Source organism: Malus domestica, chromosome 12 (genome assembly GCF_042453785.1).
Source record: "Malus domestica chromosome 12, GDT2T_hap1".
In the NCBI taxonomy this organism is placed as follows: domain Eukaryota; kingdom Viridiplantae; phylum Streptophyta; class Magnoliopsida; order Rosales; family Rosaceae; genus Malus; species Malus domestica.
Genome location: NC_091672.1, coordinates 24,829,638 through 24,853,389, shown reverse-complemented (window position 1 = coordinate 24,853,389; position 23,752 = coordinate 24,829,638). Strand labels below are relative to the sequence as shown.

At 38.8% G+C, this 23,752-nt stretch overlaps 3 protein-coding genes and 1 long non-coding RNA gene across 4 annotated transcripts; 2 read left to right on the top strand and 2 right to left on the bottom strand.

The window, feature by feature from the left end:
- Positions 1 to 810: 810 nt before the first annotated feature.
- Positions 811 to 4,324, top strand: LOC103450695 (ferritin-4, chloroplastic-like). The gene is made up of 8 exons (XM_008390069.4): positions 811 to 2,470; positions 2,581 to 2,664; positions 2,784 to 2,844; positions 2,936 to 3,023; positions 3,163 to 3,224; positions 3,342 to 3,407; positions 3,701 to 3,764; positions 3,876 to 4,324. Exons 1-8 carry the CDS (start codon positions 2,151 to 2,153, stop codon positions 3,926 to 3,928), a joined length of 798 nt encoding a protein of 265 aa, XP_008388291.1. The 5' UTR covers positions 811 to 2,150; the 3' UTR covers positions 3,929 to 4,324.
- Positions 4,198 to 5,142, bottom strand: LOC103450694 (uncharacterized). Its single transcript, XR_011574319.1, has 2 exons — positions 4,868 to 5,142; positions 4,198 to 4,607 (listed from the first exon to the last, which is right to left on the bottom strand). It is a non-coding gene; the product is annotated as an uncharacterized lncRNA (long non-coding RNA).
- Positions 5,143 to 7,225: 2,083 nt separating this feature from the next.
- LOC103430425 (heavy metal-associated isoprenylated plant protein 34) lies at positions 7,226 to 8,554 on the bottom strand. The gene is made up of 2 exons (XM_008368562.4): positions 7,719 to 8,554; positions 7,226 to 7,485 (listed from the first exon to the last, which is right to left on the bottom strand). The coding sequence occupies exons 1-2, from the start codon at positions 8,314 to 8,316 to the stop codon at positions 7,424 to 7,426; spliced, it is 660 nt and encodes a 219-aa protein (XP_008366784.2). The 5' UTR covers positions 8,317 to 8,554; the 3' UTR covers positions 7,226 to 7,423.
- Positions 8,555 to 11,084: 2,530 nt separating this feature from the next.
- LOC103450693 (ferritin-4, chloroplastic-like) lies at positions 11,085 to 13,325 on the top strand. Its single transcript, XM_008390067.4, has 8 exons — positions 11,085 to 11,528; positions 11,638 to 11,721; positions 11,843 to 11,903; positions 11,994 to 12,081; positions 12,221 to 12,282; positions 12,400 to 12,465; positions 12,761 to 12,824; positions 12,937 to 13,325. The coding sequence occupies exons 1-8, from the start codon at positions 11,215 to 11,217 to the stop codon at positions 12,987 to 12,989; spliced, it is 792 nt and encodes a 263-aa protein (XP_008388289.2). The 5' UTR covers positions 11,085 to 11,214; the 3' UTR covers positions 12,990 to 13,325.
- Positions 13,326 to 23,752: the final 10,427 nt, after the last annotated feature.

Sequence of the window (23,752 nt, the reverse complement as noted above, 5' to 3'; positions counted from 1 at the left end):
TAAAGTAAACCTAATACTAATATTTTCCAACAAGGTCTTCCGATAAGTTAATATCCTTTTCTATTTTGTTAACGAATTACTAATAAGTTAATATGACTTAGTGTATTCAATTGTGATTCTGATAGATTTTAGTTCTTTTAATAAATGTAGGGGTATTCAATTAGGATTTTAAGGTATTATCTGAAAATGATTGTGTATTCAATCAGGATTTTAAAATAGTTTATTAATTTTTTTTAGAAATCCGAGTGTATTAAATCAGGATTTTAAACAAGTTTATAACATTCAAGTTTATTTAATTAGAAATTTATTTAAAACTTTTAAAAGTTGAGGAATTTGAGGCAATTGTAGAGATTTCGTACTGTATTTTAAGCATTCATAAATCTCATCTCTCCTCCTGAGATTTCGAGATAATTAAAACAAAATTTTACATGAAATCTTTATAAATCAATTAAACCGTATCTAAATTCATGAATTCATAAATCCCATAAAATTCCTCAAAATCTCAATTGAAACTAATCTAGACATCACACTCCAATTAGCCACCGCTTTACAGTCTGGGCTTTTCGGCCCAACTCACAAATCAAGCTGTAGGACTTAGTAAGCCCAATTAATTTCTTTCCCCTGCCCAAATCCATCCCAACATATATAGCAAATGAACAGCTAGCCAACTACGACTATTCCCTTGCAAATTTGCAATCATATCATCCAGATGAAAAGTTATACTTTTCGTCCTAGAGGCGTCCAGATTCTTCCATCTTCCGGATCCTCACCGGATCATTTTTCTAGGAATCCGGGGATTCCGTGATCATAATCGTTATATCGTGTGGTCAGTTTTCGTTAAATACTATTTATATTTAATTTTAAATTTTAAATCATTTATGATTGTACGATATATGATGAACGATCATAATTACGGAATTCGGAGCGATCATAATCACAAGATCCTCTAGATCTCCAGAAAAAGGAACCAACGAGGATCCTTTTCCCATCTTTCCATCTTCATTCATGCCCAACTTTGTACGCTACAACACTCTATTTTTCTTTTATTGATGTACACAACAATAGGAGTCCTTAAGCGAAAGGATCTCAATTTTTTTATTTTATGGAAACGAGAATTAGTTGTAGGATCCACATCACATTAATCTTTAGCAGTTCGAATCATTTATTGTTCAAGTTGCATCTCATAGATTATACTTGCAAAATATTAGCCAAATAAAAAATATTTAAGGCATTTAATTAAGTTCAAATAAATTGACGAACATTTTGTTCTCTAAAAACTATTGAAATTTCATTGTGATAATTAAATAGTCAAATTATTTCGGATTGAATTAAAATTTTGTAAGGAAGTTCTATAAATTGAGACTTACAAAATAAACGGTTTAGATTGTTGAAGTTCAATGTGGAGCTGGTCCCATAACTAATCCCTATTTTTTTGAAAAAAAATGAAAATCTCTTTCCGGGCTACACAACAATGATATAAGGAGATGATTTTTTTTTCCCACACACCTCTCAGAGAAATGCTAAGAAAACTATCTCAAAACAGGAATCTCCATGAATCTTGCCATCTTACAATCTAACATTACTTCTCACGTCAATATTCTAGAATGATAATTTTCCAACTTTAAAATACTTTTCAAGGATTTTGACGAAGAAATTTTTTTTCCAAGCTCGCCACGCTGTAAAAGCAGTTTACTCGCGTACTCGCCAATGGAAAACTATTGCATTTTACGAAAGTACCCTTTCCTTATATTCAGGCGACTGAAATAGCGCGAATTTCCCCTTAGGCCAGTCGAGCGAGTGAGAGCTGGAATAGAAAAAAGACAAAATTCTGACCCTTCTGCGAGTGCAACGTGGAACGGAAAGTACGCAAGATTCCACGACTTCAGTGGTATTTGGATAACTACCACGAGCTCACCACACGCCCTCACACGTGTTCGAATCGTAGCCACCCACCTATTCTCTTATCCAACGGTGCAGAATAAAGCCCATGCCAACTGGATTTCCTCCATATCCCTATATAGCCCCTCACCCCACTCTCAGCCTCTCACATTTCTTCACCGTTCTCCAATTCCTCTGCAATTTCCAATCCAGATTCTTATTCAAACTCTCTTCTTTCCAATCACCCGTTCGAGATAATCCGATCGAAAACCATGTCGACGATGTCTCTGAGGGCCATTTCGACGTTTTCCGTCCCATCCAAGCTAGGGGACAAAGGTGGTGCTGTTACCACCCTCTTGTCCAACTCAAAACTTGGATCATCCTCTTCTGCTCTGAGCTTTAAACCGCAGCAAAAACTCGAAAAGTTTGCTGTTTCTGCATCGAGCGAAGCAGTGGCGTTGACCGGCGTCGTGTTTCAGCCGTTTGAGGAGGTGAAGAACGATGCCTTTGTTGTCCCCGTGTCTCCTCAGGTCTCTCTTGCCCGTCAGCGTTACACAGAGGAATCCGAGGCCGCCATTAACGAGCAGATCAAGTGTGTATCTCTATGTTGTTGCAAAATTTTAATTTCATTTATTATTGTTTTGATTTTTGATGATTTTTTTTTCATATGGTAATCTTAAATCTCAAATTTTTGTGTTACAGTGTGGAATACAATGTGTCGTATGTGTACCATGCACTGTTTGCGTACTTTGACAGGGACAACGTTGCTCTCAAGGGCCTTGCCAAGTAAACACTAAATTCCTAAATATCCCCGCTTAATATATAATATACTAGTCTCCTTGCACGCGGGGTTTAAATTTTTATATTTTAATTTGACGTATGGTTAATTGGTTGTGATGTATCAGGTTTTTCAAGGAATCAAGCGAGGAAGAAAGAGAACATGCCGAAAAGCTGATGGAATATCAGGTATACGAGTTTTTGTGTGCCCGCGCGCGCGTGTTCATGTGTTAGGGTCTTTGTATTGCGAGATCTGATGGTATTGCGATTTATTTCTCAGAACAAGCGAGGTGGGAGAGTGAAACTGCACTCTGTAATCGCGGCGCCTACGGAGTTTGATCATGCAGAAAAGGGAGATGCATTGTATGGTAAGATTTTTCATTCCGTAGGCAACACACTTATCGGCGTTGACAATTTCTTTGCTGCTGAATGATGAATTGCTGTTATGTGTAATGAGAGAATGAGCATGTCTTTATCTGAAACTTTTTCGTTGATTCGTTGATGTAGCTATGGAGTTAGCATTGTCTTTGGAGAAGCTGACAAATGAAAAACTCTTGAACTTGCATAAGGTAACACATTTCTGTGATATAGGATTGGTTTTGAAGTCATTCGTAAAGCTCATGGGGTCTGGTTTCCGTTTGACGCTTTCTTTTCGTACTAAATTCTCATTATTTGATCCAAAACAGGTTGGAGACCAGAACAATGATCCCCAATTGATGGATTTTATCGAGAGCGAGTTTCTGGCTGAGCAGGTGAATTAAACACGTTTTCTACTCTAGTACTAGGTTGAATTACTATTGTGATGTTGCATCGTTAGAGTAAAAACCACGATCGGATCGGTTCTTACTTTGGTTGTTAATCATTTCGATAAGTGAACATAGAAAAATCCAAGAGAAAACCTGCAATTACACTGAAAAACATTTTTCTCGTCACTAACAACCTTGGACAAGAACATTCACAGCTTTTTACGCCGGACTAGTAAGAAAAACCGATGCTTTGCAGTATTCTAACACTGACCAAAGCTTATTCGCGTATTGTTTTACAGGTTGAGGCCATCAAGAAGATAGCTGACTATGTCAGTCAACTGAGGAGGGTTGGAAAAGGCCATGGTATGAAACAAATTTCATTCTTCCAACTCATCACCATCATATTTTCCTTCCAATTCGCCTCTTATCGCAATTTCTGGACTCTTATCTAATGAGCTATTTCATGGCTTGCAGGAGTGTGGCACTTTGACCAGTATCTCCTTCATGAGGATGATGCTGCAAACTGAAAATTCACAGCGCTCTGTTTGCTCTCGTGTTTGTTTCTAATGTTTTGGAGTGCTCTCTCTCCAGAAATATGCATATTTATATTAAGCAAGCTCATAAGAGTATGATCTCAGATAGGCGCCTTTGACATGTCAGAGTAGACTTACCGCATCGCAAATCGTTGGTTCGAGGGTTTCATCGCCTCCAACTTATGTAGTTAAAGATCAGTTGAGCAGTGTAAACGTTCTAGTTATCCTACGAGTCTATGGCTATGTATACAAATTAAACCAAGTTCTGTAGTGATTAAGTGGACCTTGTTATATGCTTTTATTCGAAATAATCTCGTTTTGCTGTTCTGAAATTACAAAGTGTGACGCTCGAAAGACGCTAAAAATGAAAAATCAAGAGCAACTATATCATCTATGGTCATTCAAATTACTGGTATTTACATGTGACATCCTGCAGAATCAAAGCTAAGGTTCATGGCTGGTTAACCAAACGCCAAGTCTTTTGAAAAGGAAGGACAAAACTTATGTGGCTGAAGACACAATCTCCAATAAGAAGACGACCACTTCCTCCTCCTTATAGTGTTGTTTGCATTCTGTTGACAAGAGTGAATAATCTCCCACATCACTCTTATATCTTCATATTCCCCACAGGACTCCATGTCTTTGTACAAGCTCACCAATCCATGCCCATTTCCTGCAAATTTAAACCAAATCTCAAAAAGAGTTCAACGAGCAGAGAAGTTCATCCCTACCGAGAATCCTACCGTGTCAGTATTCTAAACCAATCACACAACTTCTTTGAGTTTTAAGATTTTCAAATAACAACGCATAATTGGCTTGGAATACCGCCACAATCGATGGCTTGGAATACCGCCACAATCGAATTTTTGCTGTAAGGAAGTTTGAGCCAGATAGAGAGGGAGAAGGGAGAGAGTAACTGAAAACTTAACTCACCTTTGGATTTGTGCCTTGAATGTGAAGTAAGCTTGAGAAGGAACCACTTAGTTGGGAGGACGAAGGATTGCTTGAAGCAAATCAAGGTCTTCCAATCCACCATCTTGACATGGTTCCTATTCCTTCCCCTCCTCTCCATTTTATATGTTGAATTTTGCACTTGAGTCCTAACTTCCCCTCACTAAAATACTAATATCCAACTCCAAGCAAAGCCAACAAAATGCATGTAGACATAGCACTAAGCAACACTCATGAAAACAGAGTATTTTTGTTGCACTCTGATTGGATCCTTCCAAAATTAAACCTGTGGCCAATCATATCACACCACCTGTGTCAGCCCCAATTCAACTTTGCTTCCAATGTCAATCTTATCAAGTAGGGAGGGATAAAATTGGTATTTTACCTAATGGTTCAATTTTGTATGGCAGGTGGGATTTACCCAATTTGAGAATTTGGGTTTTGTGGTCTAACCTGAGTTAAAACTTGTGAGTGGGATTGTTAAAAAAATGAACATAAACAAACTAAATTCAAAATTTTTATGATAGAAAATTTGGTAATCGAAACTCTTTATAATGATGTTATTTACACATTTATTTTTTACTTTATATACATTATTTATTTAATTTTTGTTAGATCAAATGAACTGAAAAAAAAAAAACTGAAATTAACATGTGTGTGAAAAGTTAAAAAAGCTTGTGAGATAACCCCGCCCAATCTTTATTTGGAAGAAATGGACAATGAGTAGGAGAGTGTTTTTGGATTTTTGCTTTTCTCATATCCTTGATTCCCAAGCTTCTTAATTTAATAATAATGGAGGGAGGTAGTGATGGGTCCCCAGTCAAACGGTTAGCTGGATTTTCTTTTAGTGCCATATAGTTTGTGCTTCTACACTTTTATTTTATTGTTATTATTGTTTATTAAATTGGTTCGTTAGTGTTGTGATATGTAACATATACCATGTAGCATAAAGTTAGGTTATGTGAAAATTTGTCTCGGTAACGTCATCAATTTTAGACGGAAGTTTAAACAAAATGAACTTGGCATCTTAAAAAGCGTCGCTGTTATTTTTGAAAGTTTAAAAAAGTAATAAAAATACAAAAAATTCAAAAGACTTCAGTGTAACTTACGTAAAAGTCCAAGGCCATAGTTGTTACTTTGGTTGTCACTTAATCCCTATTAGCACTTCTAGTAGTGGTAGTGGAGTGGAGGGAGTGAAAGCATGTGATATGCAACCGCTTATGGTTGGTTGTGTGTTCTTCAACTGTACTCCATCACGTCTCACCGACTGCCACCAAATAAATCATCATCTCCCAATATGACATTATCTTTTGAGATTTGAGATTATATAGACTTGCAATCTTGTGTTTTTGGTACTCATTTCTAGGCCTGGCATTTTGGATCCAACCCGTTAACCCGACCCGACCCAACCCGTTAATATTTGTATTTGGGTGGATGCTTAACGGGTCGGGTCGTTAACGGGTGAACCCGTTAACAACCCGTTAAATAACGGGTCACTTTGGGTCAACCCATTAGACCCGTTAGGACCCGTTAACACCCGTTAGTTGAGGATATTTTAGTAATTTTAGTAAAATCTTAATGACAAAAAATAAACTTTATGCAAAAAATAAAAATAAAAATAATTGTTAACGGGTGTTAACGGGTGAAACGGGTGACCCGTTAGCTTAACGGGTCGGGTTCAACCCGACCCAAACCCAATAAATCTGACCCGTTTACAGGTCTACTCATTTCAATTGTAGCAATTGATAGTTCCTATAATAGATAGGGCTTCAAGTTCGTTTTGACAATTCAATTTACAAAAGCACTTTTACAAGATGGCTATACGACAAAGTTATGTTAGCGAATTAACTGGACCTGAATAATGTACACATTGCAATGTATATGATACTAACATTAATATGATTCAAATTTAAGACATTCTTCAACCGAGCTGGGACAACTACAACCGTATCAAATGTTGGTTAGTTGAACTTAAAAGAGGTTATTGGACTACATTGTAAAGCAAAAACGCTAGCCTCGTTTAGTCTCTTATATTGGATTAGAATAGATAAACCACTATACTCAATGTATGTTTAAAGAAGAAACAATGAGTTATCCATTCTAATCCAATTCTTTAGACAATACGAAGTCATAGAGAGAGTTTGCAGCGCAAGGAATCGTATGTTTTGGTTAAAGTGTGCTGAATCTCCACATATGGGCCTATTTTTGTTTCCCTTTCTTGGTGAACTTTGGGCTTACTTGGTGTTGGTTTTTGTTTTTTGGGCCAACCACCAGTAACCAAGTTGTATCAAAATATAAAATTGAAGACAGATGGTATCTAATCTTGCACACCTCAAGAACTAGTGAGTTTTCCAATGCCATTCTTGTATCAAATCAATACAGAGAGCCTTACCAAATCATAACATACATTAACATTAACAATTTACCACAAAAACAACAACACCGAAATCGAAAAAAAAACAGAAAACAACAACAATTTGGAAGGGAAAGAAAATAAAATACAGGCACTTGTTGTACTAGTAGGCACACATTGCCTGCTTAGTCTTTGACAATCGAGGTAATAAGAATGGAGGCTTCATCCGCTGTCGGAGCTGCATCATCTGGTCATTAGAAATTCATTCGACAATATTCTCAGTTCACAAATAAATCTTTGGTGCGATCGTCGCACCGTCACATAAACTTCGAAGTTATTTTTAGAAAAAAATTATTCAAACACGCATAACAAAAGTGCTTATGAACAAAAGCAGTTTCTATAAAATGCAATTCCAATCAGTTAAAATGAGGACAAACAAAATACTTTAAAATTATTTTAGAGAAGAACTAACGGACTGACCTGGAAGTTTTGTAGGCAAGTGAGAGACAATGTTGTCAATGATGCCACCTCCACCGCCACCCTCCTCCGCCTCCTCTGCCGTCTTCATCCTCTTATTCCCAATATCCTTCATCACATTCTCAGCTTCTTTGTTCACCTCATCAACCTCTCCTCCTCCTCCTCCGCCGCCATTACTCTGGTTAAAAAAGTTGGAGATGAGATTTGAGAAAACCCCTCCATTACCATTTTCACCACCACCACCACCCTCTCTCTCCAACTTATTAGAAAACCCCTCGTTTCCCACATCATCGACTTCAAACTCACCTTTTCTTTTTCCAGCATCCCCGCCTTTCGGAACGCTCCCCGAAGAAACTAAAGATATAAGGTGTGTTATAATCCCACCACCTCCCTTTTCTTCTTCCTCCTCAGTACCTTCGATCATGCTTTTCTTCTCTGCATCAACTTCTTTGCCCTCACCTTGCTCGCTGTGAATGTACCCTTTTTCCGTCCCTTCACCTCCATTAACAGCTCCATGACCTTCTGTTTTGGCTCCGCCATTTGTATGGCGGAGATTCACCGGAAGCAGCAGGCTTTCAGACTCTGGTATAACATCCTCCATCTCTTTCTCTCGTTTTTGTTTCTTCCAAAGAATTATTCTACAAACTTCTCTAATTTACAGAAAGGGCGAATTGAAGAGCGATTCGAACTCAGTTGCAAAGAGGAAAGCTCAAATTTCTGTTTAGGGTTTGCAGACACTTTTTCGTGTATTCTTCTTCTTCTGTTAGCTGCACAGATGCAGCTTATGTAGAGGAGACAAGCGTCCTCCTTCCAAAGCGGTCTTTTAATGACAAAGCTATGGTTTTCCTACACGTACTCCGATTCTCATGCAAAAGATCCAACGAGAGGTTACCACGTGTCGAATTTTAGGGATGGTAGCACGCATCTCAAAATGGAGTCGGTGGGGGTAACGACTCCTTGTCGGATTTGAGCACCACGGTGTGAGACCATAGACTGCCAAGCGTTAACCCCTATGTTGTTGTTTTTCTTTTTTTTTTCTTTTTTTTAATGCATTAATATTTTTACACTAAGATCACTTCCAATGGTGGGCTAAATGCTAAATTCCTCCCAAAATTTCCCTCCACACTCACTCCAACCCAAGGGGAAAATGTGGGCTAGATGCTTAAAGGGGAAGTGAGGCCAGAAACCGCCCAAAATGTAGCCCAAAATCGGAGTGTGCCCCACCGAAGAGAGTGGTTTTCAGCGTTTGGGCTCCAAACCCAGCCCGTGGACTCGCCAAATGCGCCTAACGCGCAGTTCTTCAGACTGGCTGGTACCCACCCACGTGGGCTTGTCGGCCACGTTCCCCAGAGCTCCAACGGCTTTTTCGATCGAATGGCTGTGATCATCAGGCCGTTGGTTAATCCAATGGTCTAGATTCAAAAAAAAATTATTTTATATTTATATATTATTGAATTCAACTGCTGATATCAAATATAATCAAATCTAACGGTAAAAAAAAAAGATCTAACGGCCCAAATTTAAATCCAACAGCTAAAATAATTAAAAATATATATTTAACTCAAAATTCACCCAAAAACTCTATAAATACCTATGTATTTGTTCAAACATTCACACAAAACTCATTTTTCTCCTACAATTCTTCCAATATATCTTTCTACCATTTCTTTCCATTTCCAAATTGTTCAACATGGCAAGAGAGCATATTAGAGGTCGTAATTGGACATGTGAGGAAGATGTTGCTTTATGCTTGGCATGAGTTTGTGTTAGAGAAGATGGTGCAGTTCGCATAAATCAAAATAAGAAGGTTTTGTGAGATAAAATCATTGCAAAGTTTCAAGAAAATTGCAATGGCGGCGGGCGGGATGGTAGTGGTGTTTATGATCGGTGGAAGACTATCAACAAAGCATGCACTTTATGGAAGGGAAGCTTGGAGAGAGCTGTGGTTGGTTGGCATGGCTATGTGGTTTATGTATTTTATCAAATTTATGTCCTATTAATTATTGTTTCTATTAATCTAGATGTCTTCAATAATTATTGTACTTATTATTCCACACTTTGATGTAGAATAGATGCCTTCAATAATTCAACTTCCATTCAATAATTTATCCACATATTTAGTGATTTTTCAATATTCATTGGAATTTAAATATTTTTAGATTAAAATGTTCATAAAATTAATTTACGATAGTCTACATATTTATTTATTTTTTAAATTTAATTTAAGGAAAAAATAGCCTAAGTTCATTCTTTAATGATTCCGGGCTAAAATTTTATTCCAAAATGGTTGGAGTATGGGCTAAAAGCTAAATTTTTCAGGCTAAAAAATTTGGCTTTTAGCCCAACCATTGGAGTTGGTCTAAAGGGAATGGGAGTTCAACTAAATTACATAGTAAGCAGCCTATTTTTTTTTTTATGAAAACGAGAATTAGTTGTAGGATCCATACCACATTAATCTTTAGCAATTTGAATCATTTATTGTTCAAGTTGCATCTCATAGATCATACTTGCAAAATATTAGCCAAATCAAAAATATTTAAGGCATCTAATTAAGTTCAAATAAATTGACGAACATTTTTTTCTCTAAAAAATATTGAAATTTCATTGTGATAATTAAATAGGCAAATGGTTTCGGATTGAATTAAAATTTTGTAAGGATGATCTATGAATCGAGATTTACAAAATAGATGGTTTAGATTGTTGAAGTTTGATGTGAAGCCAGTCCCACAACTAATCCCCATTTTTTGATATAAGGATATGATTTTTTTTTTCCCACACACCTCTTAGACTCTCACACACGGCTTTCTGTTTTTTGCAATTAGATTGAATAAATCAAACACAAACAATAACTATAATTAATAGAAATGCTAAGAAAACTCTCAAAATTGGACTCTCCATGAATCTTGTCACATTACAATTTAACATTAATTCTCACATCAATATTCTATAATTAGTTTTCCAACTTTAAAATACTTTTCAAAGATTTTGAGCAAGAAAAAACTTTTCCAAGCTCGCCACGCTATAAAAGCAGTTTACTCGCGTACTCGCCAATGGAAAACTATTGCATTTTACGAAAGTGCCCTTTCCTGATATTCAGGCGACCGAAATAGCGCGAATTTGCGCTTAGGCCAGTCGAGCGAGTGGGAAACTGGAATAACAAAAAGACAAAATTGTGACCCTTCTGCGATTGCAACGTGGAACGGAAAGGACGATAGATTCCACGACTTCAGTGGTATTTGGATAACCACCACGAGCTCACCACACGCCCTAACACGTGTTCGAATCGTAGCCACCCACCTATTCTCTGATCTAACGGTCCAGAATAAAGCCCATGCCAACTGGATTTCCTCCATATCCCTATATAGCCCCTCACCCCACTCTCAGCCTCCACATTTCTTCACCGTTCTCCATTTCCTCTGCAATTTCCAGTCCAGATTCTTGTTCAAACTCTCTTCTTTCCAATCACCCGTTCGAGATAATCCGATCGAAAACCGTGTCGATGATGTCTCTGAGGGCCATTTCGACGTTTTCCGTCCCATCCAAGCTAGGGGACAAAGGCGGTGCTGTTACCACCCTCTTGCCCAACTCAAAACTTGGATCATCCTCTTCTACTCTGAGCTTTAAACCGCAGCGAAAACTCGAAAAGTTTGCGGCTTCTGTATCGAGCGAAGCAGTGGCGTTGACCGGCGTGGTGTTTCAGCCGTTTGAGGAGGTGAAGAACGATGCTTTTGTTGTCCCTGTGTCTCCTCAGGTCTCTCTTGCCCGTCAGCGTTACACAGATGAGTCCGAGGCCGCCATTAACGAGCAGATCAAGTGTGTATCTCTATGTTGTTACAAAATTTTAATTTCATTCATTATTGTTTTGATTTTTGATGATTTTTTTTCATATGGTAATCTTAAATCTTAAATTTTTGTGTGACAGTGTGGAATACAATGTGTCGTATGTGTACCATGCACTGTTTGCGTACTTTGACAGGGACAACGTTGCTCTCAAGGGCCTTGCCAAGTAAACACACTAAATTCCTAAATATCCCCGTTTAATATATAATATACTAGTGTCTTTGCACGCGCAATTTAAAATTTTATATTTTAAATTGATGTATGGTTAATTGGTTGTGATGTAACAGCTTTTTCAAGGAATCGAGCGAGGAAGAAAGAGAACATGCCGAAAAGCTGATGGAATATCAGGTATACGAGTTTTTGTGTGTGTGCGCGCGCGCGTTCATGTGTTAGGGTCTTGTATTGCGAGATCTGATGGTATTGCGATTTATTTCTCAGAACAAGCGAGGTGGGAGAGTGAAACTGCACTCTGTAATCGCGGCGCCTACGGAGTTTGATCATGCAGAAAAGGGAGATGCATTGTATGGTAAGATTTTTCATTCCGTAGGCAACACACTTATCGGCGTTGACAATTTCTTTGCTGCTGAATGATGGATTGCTGATATGTGTAATTAGAGAATGTGCATGTCTTTATCTGAAACTTTTTCGTTGATTCGTTGATGCAGCTATGGAGTTAGCATTGTCTTTGGAGAAGCTGACAAATGAAAAACTCTTGAACTTGCATAAGGTAACACATTTCTGTGATATAAGATTGGTTTTGAAGTCATTGATAAGGCTCATGGGGTCTGGTTTCCGTTTGACGCTTTCTTTTCGTATTAAATTCTCTTTATTTGATCCAAAACAGGTTGCAGACCAGAACAATGATCCCCAATTGATGGATTTTATCGAGAGCGAGTTTCTGGCTGAGCAGGTGAATTAAACACGTGTTCTACTCTAGTGCTAGGTTGAATTACTATTGTGATATTGTCATTGTTAGAGTAAAAAGCCACCATCGGTTCTTACTTTGGTTGTTAATCATTTCGGTAAGTGAACATACAAAAATCCAAGAGAAAACGCTATCTGCAATTACACTGAAAAACATTTTTCTCATCACTAACCAACTCGGACAAGAACAATCACAGCTTTTTACACCGGACTAGTAAGAAAAACCGGTGCTTTGCAGTATTCTAACACCGACTAAAGCTTATTCGCGTATTATTTTACAGGTTGAGGCCATCAAGAAGATAGCTGACTATGTCACTCAACTGAGAAGGGTTGGAAAAGGCCATGGTATTTCATACGTCCAACTCTTCACCATCATATTTTCCTTCCGATTCACCCTATCTAATGAGTTATCTCAATTTCTGGACTCTTATCTAATGAGGTATTTCATGGCTTGCAGGAGTGTGGCACTTTGACCAGTATCTCCTTCATGAGGGTGATGCTGCAAACTGAAAATTCACGGCGCTCTGTTTGCTCTCGTGTTTGTTTCTAATGTTTTGGAGTGATCTCTCTAGAAATATGCATATTTATATTAAGCAAGCTAATAAGAGTGTGATCTCAGGTAGGCGCCTTCGACATGTCAGAGTAGACTTAGCGCATAGCAAATCGTTGGTTCGAGGGTTTCATCGCCTCCAACTTATGTAGTTAAAGATCTGTTGAGTAGTGTATACGTTCTAGTTATCCTACGAGTCTATGGCTATGTATACAAATTAAACCAAGTTCTATAATGGTTAAGTGGACCTTGTTATATGCTTTTATTTGAAATAATCTCGTTTTGCTGTTCTGAAATTACGAAGTGTGACGCTCGAAAGACGCTAAAAATGAAAAATCGAGAGCAACTATATCATCTACGCTCACTCAAGTTACTGGTATTTACATGTGACATCCTGCAGAATCAAAGCTAAGATTCATGGCTGGTTAACCAAACGCCAATTCTTTTGAAAAGGAAGGACACAATTTATGTGGCTGAAGACAGAATCTCCACTAAGAAGACGACCTCTTCCTCCTCCTTGTAGTGTTGTTTGCATTCTGTTGACAAGAGTGAATAATCTCCCACATCACTCTTATATCTTCATATTCCCCACAAGACTCCATGTCTTTGTACAAGCTCACCAATCCATGCCCATTTCTTGCAAATTTAAACCAAATCTCAAAAAGACTTCAACGAGCAGAGAAGTTCATCCTTACCGAGAATCTCAATGTGTTAATATTCTAAACCAATCATGCAACTACTTTGAGTTTTAAGATTTTCAAATAACAACGCATAATTGGCTTGAAATACTGCCACAGTCGAATTTCCACTGCAGGGAAGTTCGAGCCACATGGAGAGGGAGAAGGGAGCGAGTAACTGAAAACTTAACTCACCTTTGGATTTGCGCCTTGAATGTGAAGTAAGCTTGAGAAGGATGCACTAGTTGGGACGAGGAAGGATTGCTCGAAGCAAATCCAGGTCTTCCAACCCACCATCTTGACATGGTTCCTATTCCATCCCATCCTATCCTCCTCTCCATTTTATATGCAGATTTTTGCACTTGAGTCCTGTTGTGCGGAAGTGTCAAATATGAAACCAATAAACTACAACGGCAAAATATGACAAGACAAATAATCCAAAAGACACAAGGATTTATACTGGTTCGGCGTAAGCCTACATCCAGTTCCGAGACGGCGAGGAAATTCCACTAATATCAAAAGGAGATTACAAATAGAGTTTTAACTCTCAAACCCAAATCCCACATACAACCAATAGCTCTCACTCAAACTAAGAAACAAATGGAGAAGAAGAAACACAGATCAAAATCCTTCTCTCCCAAAAGCTACTCAAGTAGCACCAACATCTTTGATTGAGTGATTACTAACAAAATGGGATTATTACAAATGGTGGGAAGGAGCAGCTCATATTCAAATGGGAGAGCCGAATGCTCTCCCTGGTTTCTCTCATCTGCCGCTCCCCCACATCCAAAGGCATAACCAAATGCCTTAATATAAACAAAAGGCCCCACCTTCTCTCTCTCCTCTTCTCTCTTTCGGCTGCACTCATCACACAAGGCCACATATTCTTTGCCTTTGTAAAAGCCACAAATCAAGGGCTAGACATCATAATGATGTCCCCCTTTTCCTTATTCTATTTTATTAGCCGAAAGGTATTTTGGCTTGTTGTCCACTTGGTCACAAATCCAACAATCTCCATCTTGACCAAGTTCCGAAAGCATCACAGAGAATCGAATCAACAATCACCATAAGCACCCAAAGTACAAACTAAAGACGATGGAAACTAAATCAAATTCCCCAAACTTACCAGTGCTCATAACAATTTCCACCTCGACTCAAACTGTACCAAAGCCAACGAAAGTGAACATTTCTCTACTGTCTTCTCCAGATTTCCAAACCATAAGTGTCTTGACCAAAACAAAAGTGATTCAAACGAAGAATTGAAATTCTTCAATATCGCCAACAAAAGATCAAGCACACCATACCAAAGTTGGACACACAATGAACTCCACCTGCTCACAAACACCATGGTCTTAAACTGCACCAATAGACTCATTCACATAGCATGGCACATTCTCCAAGTCAAAACTGATTACAAATTTGGCAACAAGGTCTCACATACCACATACAAAAATATGCCCTTCACTCAAGTTTACCATCATCACATGAGCACCAACAGGACAACCAAAATTTCAAATTCAAATAATCAGCATAAGATCCAAAACCATACCTCAACTGGAGTCTTCAAGAAAACTAATTGCAGATGATGGAGACCAACAAACCAAATAGCAGTGGCAAACAAATCCAACCAAATGTACATAAACCAAACAAAGTTAGAAAGCATATAACTTGCCTTCTACAAGAGGGTTCCACACAAATGTTCTGCAGTGCATGTGGTGTCTCCAAAATAGTGTGGTGTCACACTATCCAAACTTGCAGAACTCAACAAATTGGCCCTCACAAACTCCTCCAATGTTTCCATCAACTTGCTCCAAAGGCAACTAGTGGGAGTGAAGAAAAAACTTCTCTACCGTTGAAAAAATGCCAAAGAGAAGAAAACTTAGCCTTAGCCTTTTTCCCTTTTCTTCCAACCAACAACATCATTTGTCATCATGATGTCCTTCTGCCAAAACAAATGCCGAAAGAAAAGAACAAACATTTTCTTTCCAATTTTCAACTGCTTCTACTTTTTCTCCTTCCCACTCAACTCGTAGACAACAGCCCACAAACACCTCCGGTGCAACGATGACCAACGGAAAACCCACCAAAAGCAGTACACTACACCTGCAGCCGTCGAACACCAACACTTCAACAACATCGATGGCAACATTGCAGCAGACACGCTGTTTCCGAAACCATTCTCCAATCTGCGAGCTCAGTGACTGCAGCATAGTCCCTTACTATCATTCTTCAACGCCACGCATTTTGCAGCCAAACTCTGCATCTCCAATTGACCAAATGCCAAAGTCATTCCTTCAGTCGAATTTTTCCAAAAAAACATATTTCACCGTCATTCGAAGATTTCATATACATACTAGTACAAAGCCTCCAAGTCGAAACCCGGAGCTCTGATACCACTTGTTGTGCGGAAACGTCAAATATGAAACCAATAAACTACAACGGCAAAATATGACAAGACAAATAATCCAAAAGACACAAGGATTTATACTGGTTCGGCGTAAGCCTACATCCAGTTCCGAGACGGCGAGGAAATTCCACTAATATCAAAAGGAGATTACAAATAGAGTTTTAACTCTCAAACCCAAATCCCACATACAACCAATAGCTCTCACTCAAACGAAGAAACAAATGGAGAAGAAGAAACACATATCAAAATCCTTATCTCCCAAAAGCTACTCAAGTAGCACCAATATCTTTGATTGAGTGATTACTAACAAAATGGGATTATTACAAATGGTGGGAAGGAGCAGCTCATATTCAAATGGGAGAGCCGAATGCTCTCCCTGGTTTCTCTCATCTGCCGCTCCCCCACATCCAAAGGCATAACCAAATGCCTTAATATAAACAAAAGGCCCCGCCTTCTCTCTCTCATCTTCTCTCTTTCGGCTGCACTCATCACACAAGGCCACATATTCTTTGCCTTTGTAAAAGCCACAAATCAAGGGCTAGACATCATAATGATGTCCCCCTTTTCCTTATTCTATTTTATTAGCCGAAAGGTATTTTGGCTTGTTGTCCACTTGGTCACAAATCCAACAAGTCCTAACTTCCCCTCACTAAAATACTAATATCCAACTCCAAGCAAAGCCAACAAAATGCATGTAGACATGGCACTAAGCAACACTCATGGAAACAGAGTATTTTTGTTGCACTCTGATTGGATCATTCCAAAATTAAACCTGTGGCCAATCACATCACACCACCTGTGTCAGCCCCAATTCAACTTTGCTTCCAATGTCAATCTTATCAAGTAGGGAGGGATACAATTGGTATTTTATTTAGTGTGTGTAAAGGTAATGTGTGGGTGGATTTATTTAGTGTGTGTTGGATTCTTTTCCATCACAAATTACCCAAGTAATCTACCCGAAATAAATGTTTATGGATTATGTTACATGTTATATGAGAGTAGATTTGGAAAAGAAAGCTGGCGCAGAAGTAGACAGTGCTATGGAGATGGATGTAGGTACTTCGGGAAGAGGTTTGGTTCCGGAACCTTATATGGGGGAGAAATAATAGGTTAGGATTTAGAGTTTTTATAGGCCTTTTTTTAATATTTTGAGCTTAAAGTTTGGCAACACATTGGGTTAGCACATTTTAACTTACAAATTGGATTTAGAAAATAATACCCAAAACAAATAATTAAATTAAAAAATTAATTTAATTAATTCGGTTCGGTTCGGTTTGGTTCGGTTTCTAGATCACTAAAACCGAACCGAACCAAAAGAATTCGGTTCGGTTTGGTTTTTTCAATTCGGTTCGGTTTTTTTGTTCGGTTCGGTTTTTTCGGTTTCGATTTCGGTTCGGTTTGGTTTTCTGTTTTTTTCGGTTTTCGGTTTTTTGAACCCACCCCTAGTCGTGATAGGTCCCCAGTCAAACGGTTAGTTGGAGTTTCTTTTAGTGCCGCATAGTTTGTGCTTCTACACTTCTATTTTATTGTTATTATTTTTTATTAAATTTTCTGTTAGGGTTGTGATATGTAACATATGCCATGTAGCATAAAATTATCTGAAAATTTGTCTCCATAACGTCCTCAATTTTTAGACGGAATTTTGAACAAAATAAGCTTGGAATCTTAAAAAGTGTCGTTATAACTTTTAAAAGCTACAAAAAGTAATAAAAATACAAAAAATCTCAAGAAACGTCCGTGTAATTAACTCGTAAAACTAAAAGAAGGTACTTGAAAGAACAAGGGGTCCAAAGCCATATATTTTCCTTTGGTCGTCACTTAATCCCTATTGGCACTCCTAGTAGTGGTGGTGGAGTGGAGGGAGTGAAAGCATGTGATATGCAACCGCTTCTGGTTGGTTGTGTGTTCTTCAACTTCACTCCATGACGTCTCACCGACTGCCACTAAATAATTCCCAATCATCACATTATCTTTTGAGATTTCAGATTATTTATAGAGTTGCAATCTTGTGTCTTTGGTACTCATTTCAATTGTAGCAATTGATAATACCTATTATGGTAACAAATTATAGATAGGGCTTCAAGTTCGTTTTGACAATTCAATTTACGAAAATACTTTTACAAGATTGCTATACGAAAAAGTTATGTCACCGAAATGGAGTTAATTGGAACTAAATAATGAACACATTGCAATGTATATGATACTAACATTATTGTGATTCAAATTTGAGACTCTTCAACTGAGCTGAAACATCTACAACCGTATTAAATGTTGGTTAGTTGAACTTAAAGAGGTTATTGGATTAAAAAGGAAAACCATATCCTTCAAATTTGATAGTAATTCGTGTATACTAGAATATGCAAAAAATTTGATTTCCAATAAACAGAAAATCATAAATTGATCGAATCTGGAAGTGGAAGAATGCTCAATTTATGTCCGGTTGCTGATAAAAAAAACAATTAGAAAATCCTCCAGGTTTCGTAGAAAGGGTGATTCTCAACAGCCAAACACAAACAAAAATTCAAAACAAATTAAAAAAAAAAAACTAGATGGAATGGTTGAAAGATAAGATTGGAGACTTTGTAGTAAAAAGCATACCAGCACAAAGCCAATGAAGGACCCTCTTCAACCAACACTAATCTTTCTTAACGAAGCCGAGACTCCACGGTCCAGTTCGTTTGCAGCTCCAGTGAGTCGCAAGGAAGAAAACCTTGAAATTCCTTTTCGGCAAACTCGAGGCAGTTTGTACCACAAGACAAGGGCTGGCCCTAAGAATTCGGGGGCCCTAGGCAAGCCTTCGAAGTGGGGCCCTAGAGTTCCGTTTTCCCATTTCAAATCATCAAAGTCACCAAACACTAAGAGAAACGACATCGTATTGCCGAAAAGGAATTTCAAGGTTTTCTTCCTTGCGACTCACTGGAGCTGCAAACGAACTGGAACCGTGGAGTCTCGGTTTCATTAAGAAAGATTAGTGTTGGTTGAAGAGGGTCCTTCATTGGCTTTGCGCTGGTATGCTTCTTACTACAAAGTCTCCAATCTTATCTTTCAACCATTCCATCTAGTTTTTTTTTATTTATTTATTTTTATTTGTTTTGAATTTTTGCTTGTGTTTGGCTGCTGAGAATTGCCGTTTCTACGAAACCTGGAGGATTTTCTGATTGTTTTTTTTCTCAGCAACCGGACATAGATTGAGCATTCTTCCAATTCTAGATTCGATCAATTTATGATTTTCTGTTTATTGGATATCAATTTTTTTTTTTGCATATTCTAGTATATACGAATTACTATCAAATTTGAAGGATATGGTTTTCCTTTTGTACACTTGTATTTGAAGATTATGGTCATTTTTTGCAAGTTGGGTCGTCTATGGAATTGGGTGACGGTGGATTTCATTTTATGATGATGAGATTAAAATTATAGTGCATTTTTTCTATTGAACTTTTCTTGATACAAACGATATTCTAAACTGTTATGATTTACGGCGAATAGGGATTCGAACTCCGGCAGTTAATGTGGTTGCTTTCTGTATTTTTGTGCAATCTGGGTTGTCTATGGGTTTGGTTCACCAGAGGATTTCATTTTTATGATTAAGGAGTTCTACTTTGGTATTTGTAGTTTGTTGATGCACAAAACCGGAGGTCTTGGAACAACGTAAATCCGACCGTGAATCTGCAAGAAAAGTAAAGAACACAAGATGTATCGTGCTTCACCCCAATGTTTGGGCTACGTCCACACTGATATTGTATTTCTGAGGGAGAGAGAGCTCTGAGAGTGAGAGCTTTGAGATGGGGTGAAAGGGCCTAGGAATTGGCCTCTTCCAATTGTGAGGGTGATGAGTCCTTTTATAGAATAAGGGCTCCTCACTTATTACATATTTGCCCCTTCCTTTATTACATAATTACATTTAAGTCCCCCGAGTATTTATACGAGATCTAAATATGGAGGCCCTAAGTATGGTATAAACAGTAGTCCCCCAAGTCTTCAGTCAAGAAAGTCTTTTGCCTAGAGACTTGAAATTCAGTCCATGTGTAGGCCGAAGTAACTAGATGTTGTCTTGAACTAATGCTCGATATGAAGTAGTGCTCAATCTGAAATGATGCTCATCTAGAAGTTGCACATGTTGCGAGGCTGCTTGGCTTGTGGCTTATGTTGCCTTGGTTGGCTCGGCTTGTGGCGTTGAAGGTGAAGGAGTCCCTTTTATAGAATAAGGGCTCGCTCCTCAATACATGAATGATGGGCTAGAGTTGATGTTCGCGGCGATGCGGTTGCTCAATAGGCGGTGATGCTCTCTAATGATGGTGAGGGAATCCCTTTTATAAAATAAGAGCTCACTTCTCAATACATGAATAATGGGCTAGAGTTGATGTTCGCGGCGAGGCGGTTGCTCAGTAGGCGGCGATGCTCTCTAATGATGGTGAGGGAGTCCCTTTTATAGAATAAGGGCTCGCTCCTCAATACATAAATATGGGCTAGAGTTGATGCTCGTGGTGAGGCGGTTGCTCAGTAGGCGGCGATACTCTCTAATGATGGTGAGGGAGTCCCTTTTATAGAATAAGGGCTCGCTCCTCAATACATAAATATGGGCTAGAGTTGATGCTTGCAGCCAGGCGGTTGCTCATAAGGCGGCGGTGTTCTCTAATGATGGTGAGGGAGTCCCTTTTATAGAATAAGGGCTCGCTCCTCAATACATAAATATGGGCTAGAGTTGATGCTCTCTAATGGTGGTGAGGGAGTCCCTTTTATAGTATAAGGGCTCGCTCCTCAATACATGAATGATGGGCTAGAGTCCCCCAAGTATTTTTCATGAGGCCCAGTTGAGGCCCAATATATGGTACATAATGTAGTCCCCCAAGTCTTCGGTCAATAGAGTCTGTTGGCTGGAGAATTCAAATTGAATCCATGTATGGGCCGAAGTGGCGGTTGTTCGGAGGCGGTATTTGTATACCCTGCACTGAAGCTTTGTAGGTAAAGCTTTGCAAGTGAAGCTTTGAAGCTGGAGCTCTGTAAATGAAGCTTTTGAAGCTAGAGCTTTGTAAATGAAGCTTTTGAAGCTAGAGCTTTGTAAATGAAGCTTTTGAAGCTAGAATTTTTGTAAATGAAGCTTTTGAAGCTGTAGCTCTATAAATGAAGCTTTTGAAGCTAGAGTTTTTATAAATGAAGCTTTTGAAGCTGGAGCTCTATATATGAAGCTTTTGAAGCTAGAGCTTTTTGTAAATGAAGCTTTTGAAGCTGGAGCTTTGTAAATGAAGCTTTTGAAGCTAGAGCTTTTGTAAATAAAGCTTTTGAAGCTGGATCTTTGTAAATGAAGCTTTTGAAGCTAGAGCTTTTGTAAATGAAGCTTTTGAAGCTAGAGCTTTTGTAAATGAAGCTTTTGAAGCTGATTGACATGAGTGATGCTCATGAATGTTTATGTTGATTGATATGAGTGATGCTCATGGATGTTGACATGAGTGATGCTTATGAATATTGACATGAGTGATGCTCATGAATGTTTATGTATGATTGATATGAGTAATGCTCATGAATGTTTATGTATGATTGATATGAGTAATGGTCATGAATGTTTATGTATGATTGACATGAGTAATGCTCATGTATAATTTGGGAGTACTGGGCGTACTTTTGATCACCTGGTTGGTGGTAATAGTGGCAGGTTGTCGAATAATTATGGAGTACTGGGCGTACTTTGTGGAGTACTGGGCGTACTTTTGATCACCTGGTTGGTGGTAATAGCGGCAGGTTGTCGAATAATTGTGGAGTACTGGGCGTACTTTTGATCGCCTGGTTGGAGCTATTTTGGGCTTATGGGCCTTCGTCCTCTACACAATATTCCAGCCCATTTATTTTGGGCTTTGCCATTTTTTTATTCTTATTATTACCCTCTAATAGGGTTTATACAGATGTTTCCGAAAGATAAGAAAAATAAATTACATCATACATCTGTCAAAAAGTAAATCACATCATTCTGGTGGGGTGTTTATTCCTTTCTTTTGCTTTCTTCTTTTCTCTTTTTTGCTACATGGTCCACGAGTCCATCCCCAAGGCTCTATTTTTAGTGAAAAAGAATTCTTGTGAATCATGATTGATACCACCTCCAACCATATCCCCAGAGGTGTAGGTTGGGCCAAACGCTTTTCATTTTCCATGTCCCTGATAAAGTAGTCCATCATTGCCATGATAGCCACGACTATTTGCTTTTATTATTGCTTTCCCGATCTGCCAAAATATTGTTGAGTATTCTGAACTTATCACATGGTTGCTGGGTAAAGCTTCGAATGACAGTTCAAAGTAACAGAGCAGTAAGCTCGTGGATCAATGCTTAACCCCTAATGTAGTCAAATGCCGGAATCAGAGACGAAGTTCCTAACAGAGGCGAGGGAGCTGAGATCGAGCGCCATGACGGGATCTGGGTGCGGGAGAAAACTCGAGTACGATATAACTGCTTTCCTCATCCCAACATACCGAACTGCCTTTGCAAACACAATAACTTTCAACACACCCCTGAACTGCCTTTACAAGAATAACGAGGTTACTCTGGCCTTGAAAATGTTATGGGGTAGTAAAGGATGGGCGTATTAAGGATGCTTTCAAAATTGCTGAGAACTTCGTGTATCAGGAGCTTCGAGAAGAACTACTGGAGGAGGAAGGGGCAGACGGGGGGGAAGAACTGCTGGAGCTTCGAGACGTCAACAACCAGGTCAACGTACCACCGCCCCATGTAGCGCTGCAGATCCAGGCACTATTAAGGAGAAGCCATGGCTCCGACGAGCAGCTGGGAGAAGGATTTGCAATCTTCGCCGCCATCGGAGAAGAGGTTGGAGACTTGAAATTCAAATCCGTATAACTTCATGTCCTTCTCATCTGCCAATTCCTCAGGAAGCTTCGATGTCGCCAACAATCTCTTCTCTTGGTAGCCGTGGCCATGGTCGTGGTGGTGCATATGGTTGCAGCCATGGTGGTGAGTGTGAGGCTCGTGAGCGGCAGATGCAGAGAACCCAGAAACAAAACTCAGATCCGAACAGTGCCTAACAACCAAAGCAACAGCAACCAAGACGAAACCCTGCTCAATTATCCTTTCGCCATCCTTCTTGTTCTCCGAGAACCAAGATTTAACTTCATAGGTGAAAAAAAATCCAGGGATTTGGTTAACTGGGTAGGAGGAGGAACTTGTTTCCTGAAACGGGTCGGGTTTACTTTTGGTTGGTTGAAGCTGTATGGAGCAGATGAAGTTGGTGCGAATGGTTGGGAGCCAATGAGAAAAAGTTGAATTTTGGTTGGTTAATTGAGCATGAAAGTTGAATTAATGCTGGAAGTAGATGTGTGGGAGGCGGAGGCAGATAATATGATATAAGATCTAGATCATAAACTTGCTTAAGAAACTGTGGTTGAGTTTCGGAGTTTTCATTTTTGCAATTTTTAGATATAGGTTTTGCAGTGACTTTGGTTCCTGGGTTTCTGTGATTTTGCAGATTCACGGTGAAGGTGAAAAAAATGAAAGAGAACCGACACAACTTTTCGTATTGTTTCCCAACTTTTCGTATCGTTTCCCATAAACGGCACCAAATGTTGATGCACAAAACCGGAGGTCTTGGAACAACGTAAATCCAACCGTGAATCTGCAAGAAAAGTAAAGAACATA